Here is a 6,145-nt window from a genome sequence, read left to right as displayed (position 1 = left end):
CTGTCTCTCTCTTTCCCCAGTCCTGTCTCTCTCTCTTTCCCCACTCCTGTCTGTCTCTCTCTTTCCCCATTCCTGTCTGTCTCTCTCTTTCCCCAGTCCTGTCTCTCTCTCTCTCTCTCTTTCCCCACTCCTGTCTGCCTCTCTCTTTCCCCAGTCCTGTCTGTCTCTCTCTTTCCCTAGTCCTGTCTGTCTCTCTCTTTCCCCAATCCTGTCTGTCTCTCTCTTTTCCCAATCCTGACTGCCTCTCTCTTTCCCCAGTCCTGACTGTCTCTCTCTCTCTCTCTCTCTCTCTCTCTCACATTCTCTGTATCTCTCCCTTTCCCCAGTCCGATGTGTCTCTCTCTTTCCCCAGTCCTGTCAGTCTCTCCCTTTCCCCAATCCTGACTGCCTCTCTCTTTCCCCAGTTCTCTCTCTCTCTCTCTCTCTCTCTGTCTCTCTCACACTTTCACACTCTCTCTCTGTCTCTCTCACTCTCTCTCTCTCTCTCTGTGAGAAGATCTGATCCAGTTGCGCTGTATAAACTGGTTAAGAGCACTTGATAAATGCCCGAGTCTGTTTGCTCCGTGCCTGGGGTGGTGGGGAGTGGGGGGGGGAGTGGAGGTTCAGGCTGAAGCATCTCCGCGTCAGGGTAAAGGGCGAGCCACTTCAGAGTGAGTGAAGGCGATTATCCTTCACTCGCAGGATGGTGAACCTGTCAAATGCTCTAATCCAGGAGGACTGTGGACACTCAGACATTGAGCGGGTTCAAGACTGAGATTGAGCGAGATCTTTGGATAATCGAGGCATTGCCTTTATGCATTTTATGATTTCCAGCACCTCCTTTTCTGCATGTGGACTTTTTTGAAGACACCAGTCTTTATTTCCCAGAGTTCCCTAGCTACCATGTCTGTCTTCACAGTAAATACTAACTTGAAATATTCCTTTCGGATCTCATCCGTTTTTTAAAAATTCCTTCACCGGATGAGGACGTCACTGACCAGCCCAGCATTTATGGCCCATTCCTAATTGTTAAGAATCATTGCTGTGGGTCTGGAGCCATGTGTAGGCCCAGATTGGGTAAGGAAGGCAGTTTCCTTCCCTAAAGGGACCTTAATGAACCAGATGGGTTTTTCCCAACAGTCAGCAATGGATTCATGGCCATCGTTAGACTTGTAATTCCAGATATTACGGAGTTCAAATTCCCCCATCATCTATGGTGGGATTGAACCTCAGTCCCTAGAACATTACTTGGATTAACAGTCTAGTGGTAATGCTTTCCCTTTTCCTGTGATTCAACACACACACACGCACACACACTGCTTCATTGATCTTTAACTCTCCCTAGTTACTCTTCTTCCCTTAGTACACGTGTAGAATCTTTTTGAATTCTCCTTAACCTGGTCTGCAAAGCTATCTCATGTTCCCTTTTTGCCTTCCTAATTTCCCTTTTAAGTGTACTTCCTCAAGGGATTCACTTGACCCACCTGCCTGTACCTGTCATATGTCGCCTCTTGACCTGCGCCTCAATATCTCTAGTCGTCTGATGCTCCCCCCCCCCCCCACTCCTGCCAGCCTTACCCTTCACAGAAACAGGCACGTGCTGTCCCTGAATTCTTATCGTCCCACTTCAGAAAGCCTCCCGCTTGCCTGACGTCCCTTTCCCTGCGATCAGCCTCCCCCCCCAGTCGACGTTTGAAAGTTCCTGTCTGATACCGTCAAAGTTGCCCCAGTTTCAACCATTAACCTGTGGGCCAGGCCTATCCCTTTTCCTAACTATTTTAAAACTAAAAGAATGACTGTCGCTGGTCCCAAAGTGCTCCCCTACTCAGTCTTTGAATGAGCGTCTCATCTCGCTGCGTTCTCCCCGGGACTGTAGAGTACCAAGAGGCGCAGACCATCTGACTGACATCCCAGAGGAGTGTCTCAACAGGGCCGCAGCAAGGCACGCATGGCTGTGGGCTGAGTGCTGGCAAATGCTTGACCAGCATGGATGTGTTTCAGCCTTTGTCTTCAACATGCACATCTCTGAAAGATGTTTCCACGTGACGGTGAGGCCACGGGACTGGGTGTTTTGAGTTAACTAGAGAGCGAGCTGGGCCCGAGGTGGGGGGTGTGTGTAGGGTTTGGTGGGTGTTGCTGTTGCCCAGCAGCGTCCCTCGTTACTTCAGTGGGGTTTTTTTTAAACCCTCTTCCTCTCCGGCCGATCCACAGCCGTTTTTCTTCCCTGTCCCTTCAGGCCTTCAAAGCGGTGCGGAGCTTCCTGGCAAAGCTTGAAACGGTCTCGGAAGATCCGTCCAAACTCCCAGAAGTGGGTGAGTGAGTCGACGGGGGCGGGGGGGTGTGGTGGATCTGAGGGAGAGTGCTGTCCGAGCAGGAGCAGGACGTTCCCCCCACTGCCCGCTTTGGATCCCTGGTAAAACGGACCGAGTCAGGTCCCAAAATGAGGCCTGCCTTGATGGATCAGCCGTTTAATGTTGGCAGTCGGTTAACTGATTGTCAGCCTCTGAAGCATGGGGCAGCAGATGCTCTTCAACGACAGGAGTTTATTACGCAGCATTTTAAAAAGCGAGTTTTGAGACGATTTGTAGCTCAGGGTGAGGTGCTGGTTGTAGGTTTGCTCGTTGAGCTGGAAGGTTGGTTTTCAGACGTTTCGTCACCAGACTGCGTAACATAGTCGGTGAGCCTCCGGGTGAAGCACTGGTGGTGTAGCCCGCTTTCTGTTTGCATGGTTGGGTTTCCTTGTGTGAGAGATGCTGTTGCCAACCTGAGGAAACCCAAACATATAAATAGAAAACGGGCTACATCACCAGTGCTTCATCCGGAGGCTCACTGAAGATGCTACCTAGTATGGTGATGAAACGTCTGAAAACCAACCCTCCAGCTCAACAAGCAAACCTACATCCAGAATTTTAAAAAAACACAAAGCAAGCGGTCTAAGTATAGATGACACAGCAAAATGAAGTCTGAGGTTTTCTTTCCCAACACTGTCAGGAGCCCAGGGAAATAACAAATCAATGCTTCTGCTTAGCTGGCAGTCTCTTTGTGGCCGCAGTGCAGTGAGTCCTTCCCAGTTCTGCCATTGGGAACTTCCCACAAAGCCGAGAGCCCTAAACTTACTCGTTTCGGATGACCTGCAGCGCTCTAACCAAACTCTCCTGCTTCAGAAGCTTTACAAGCTTAAACCCTGAGAGAGAAACAACTTCTTTCTGAACCCATCCCTGGCTGAACTATAATGTCACTTGCTTCGCCCTGGATTCTCTGAACTGACGAGAGCCTTAAGTATTTGCCCTCCCTACGATGTTTCCTGTCTTTATTTCTTTGCTGCTACGCACGCTCCCTGGCGTCCAGGCGAAGATAGAACAATGCCTCCCTGACATAAACCAGACAGTGTGAACACTGGATGTAGGTTTGCTCGCTGAGCTGGAAGGTTCATTTCCAGATGCTTCGTCACCCTACGAGGTAACACCTGCAGTGGGCCTCCGGGCGAAGCACTGCTGATAATTCCTGCTTTCTATTTAAATGTTTGGGTTTCTTTGGGTTGGTGATGTCATTTCCTGTGACGTCACTTCCTTTTTCGGGGGGTGGTAGGTGGGGTCTAACTCGATGTGAACACTTTTCTAGATGTCACAGCTCACTGGGGAGGGGGTTAGCACAGTGGAAATCAGACCCCTAAAAGTTGAAAGATTTTATCAAAGTGCGCAAAATTTCCCAATTTGCCAGGTCAACAGGAAGCACAGTATATTTAGCGAGGGTGACATGTAGCTGCACGTAAAACATGATGAACCGATGACATATAACTCGATGAGTTAAAATTCCAACCCCCTTGTAAAACTTCCCCCTCCACCACACACAGGAAAAAAAGACATGGTATTATGGATGGTGGGGAAAACAGAGGAGGCAGCTCTGAGGTTCCTGTGCACTGGTTTCACTGAGGTGAACCCTACAGCTTGCTGCTGTTCAGTCTCTCTCCTCCAGGTGCCTTCCCTTTTCTTGCACGAGTCCGTGACTTAAGTCTCCGGTTTCTCAACAGCTACAGCGACTGGTGAGGGGAAACAAAATGGCTTCTTTCAGCTACTTCCTACTGCAGAGAGATACCACCTCCCTCGCTGAGAGTCTGGAGGGTCTCGGCCATATCGTTCGCACTCACAAGTTGCTCCGCTACTACCTGGGAGCCAATCACCTGGGGGTTGGAAGGCAGAAGGGGACTGACTGGTCACCGCTGCACAGATGGATCAGCTATCTCTTGCCGGCTGAATCCAATCCTGTGTACACAGTAATCTCCCCCATTGCTTTAACCAATAGCTGTGTAAATGCAATGAATGTCAGGTAACTTGTTTCTAAAACGTCAGGGTTCCCTTCCGCAATGCTTTTTTTTTTTTAAAGAAATACTCCTTTTCCCATTTCAGCCCGCAGTCGAAACAAATTCCTTCATAATTGAACAGCAGCGCAGGGGCCTGATATCAGCTGCTTACTGACACGCGTTGGGTTTAGATACTGCTTCAGAAAGACTCTGGTCCCTCTATTCAACGAAAGAATGCCCTCAGCAGGAGTAACCAACACCTATCTGCCTCCAACTCAAAAGCCAGATTCCCTAAACGATGTTGGTGCAGGCCTATCCCGGGTTGCGAAAGGGTTCTGTTCCGGAGTCCTTTTGCAGTTCGATTTGTTCGCGAGTGGGAACGTAATGCAGGACAGTATGAAGGTGGCCAGCCATAACCACGGGGAACGTTTGTATTTTGGGTCCTAAAACCTACACCCCGTGTGGGATCAAGTTCATAAGTACGTGCACTCATAAATCGTTGATCCCACGGCTATATTTCATCGTACCCAGCTTCCATCTTTTTTGTATTTAACGGATCCTTTTTGTGAGACCCCCCCCCCACATGCTTGCCTAGACCCCTAAACCATGAAGGAAGTAAGAGATGTATCAATAATGCCAGACCCTGTCACGACTGGGGCAGGACGCTGTCACCCTGAGGGAGTGCTGCCCTGTCACAGGGGCCTATCGTTCCGGTGGAGTCCCTGGGGGTGAAACCCCAATATTGTCGCTCAGCTGACTCGGCGCTCGTCTTGTTTCATAGAGAAAGACATCAACTCCGCCTCGTTGAGCCCCGTGGGTGCCCTGATGACGGGCACTTGGACAGGTTGGGCAGTCACGGGAGTCTCCACTCTCACGTCAAAGTTAATCCGAGGAAACCCGGCCGCTGCAGCGCAGCCCCCTGGAGACAAGACGGAGACAAGAGAAGGTGTTGTTTCGTTTCTGCCGGGCTGTTTGCGATTGTTTTTTTTTGTTTATTGAGTATCCATCCCAAGTGCACATGCCAAGTAAACTTTTCTCTCTGTAGTGTAAAAACCATTGGAGAAGCACCAGAGAGATTTACTGGAAAGAGATCCCTATATTTTTCAGTTCCTTAATGGGACCTGGTCTGGCCCCCAGGTCCTGCGCCCAGCTCCAGCCCCACACCAGGTCCTAGCTCCCAGCCCTGCTGTATTTTTACCATCCCTCCAGACCTCCCCCTCTCTAAGGATGAAAGATCAGTCCTCAGCAGAGGCCTCACCTTCATCCCCCTACGCTCCCGGATTAACAAGTTCAACACGCGGCGAGACATCGAACAATTCTTCCGCCGCCTCCGCGCCTACCTCTTCAACCAGGATTCTCACCCACCCTCTGACGACCCCTTCTCTCTCCCTCCAACACACCCCATCCACCTGGACACCCCGTGCTGGCCTCTTACCCGCCCTCGATCTCTTCATAGCCAACTGCCGCCGTGACATTGACCGCCTCAACCTCTCCACCCTCTCACCCTTGGAACTTGCAGCCTTCCACTCCCTCCGCTCCAACCCCAACCTCACCATCAAACCGGCAGACAAGGGAGGCGCGGTGGTAGTTTGGCACACCGATCTTTATATTGCTGCGGCTAAACGCCAGCTCGTTTCTGCATACCTTGAAATGGTCCTCTCCCCCTTAGTCCAAGAACTCCCCACCTACATTCGGGGCACCACCCATGCCCTCCACCTCCTCCATGATTTTCGCTTTCCTGGCCCCCAACGCCTTATCTTCACCATGGACAAACAGTCCCTATACACCTCCATCCCCCATCACGAAGGCCTCAAAGCCCTCCGCTTCTTCCTTTCCCGCCGAACCAACCAGTACCCTTCCACTGAC

The 6,145-nt window shown here is 50.8% G+C and overlaps 1 protein-coding gene across 1 annotated transcript in view; it reads left to right on the top strand.

Annotated features, from left to right (window-relative positions):
• scyl1 (SCY1-like, kinase-like 1) overlaps positions 1-6,145 on the top strand; it is a gene marked incomplete at both ends in the record, with an annotated part of 21,008 nt that overhangs the window by 10,622 nt on the left and 4,241 nt on the right. The window contains 2 exons of the mRNA XM_043685647.1: positions 2,191-2,291; positions 5,061-5,225. Of these exons, the coding sequence (XP_043541582.1) occupies positions 2,191-2,291; positions 5,061-5,225 (266 nt within the window). The remainder of the gene's footprint in view (positions 1-2,190; positions 2,292-5,060; positions 5,226-6,145) is intronic.

Source organism: Chiloscyllium plagiosum, unplaced genomic scaffold, assembly GCF_004010195.1.
Source record: "Chiloscyllium plagiosum isolate BGI_BamShark_2017 unplaced genomic scaffold, ASM401019v2 scaf_5088, whole genome shotgun sequence".
Classification (NCBI taxonomy): domain Eukaryota; kingdom Metazoa; phylum Chordata; class Chondrichthyes; order Orectolobiformes; family Hemiscylliidae; genus Chiloscyllium; species Chiloscyllium plagiosum.
Note: the sequence above shows the minus strand (reverse complement) of the source record. Positions and strands in the feature narration are given on the sequence as shown.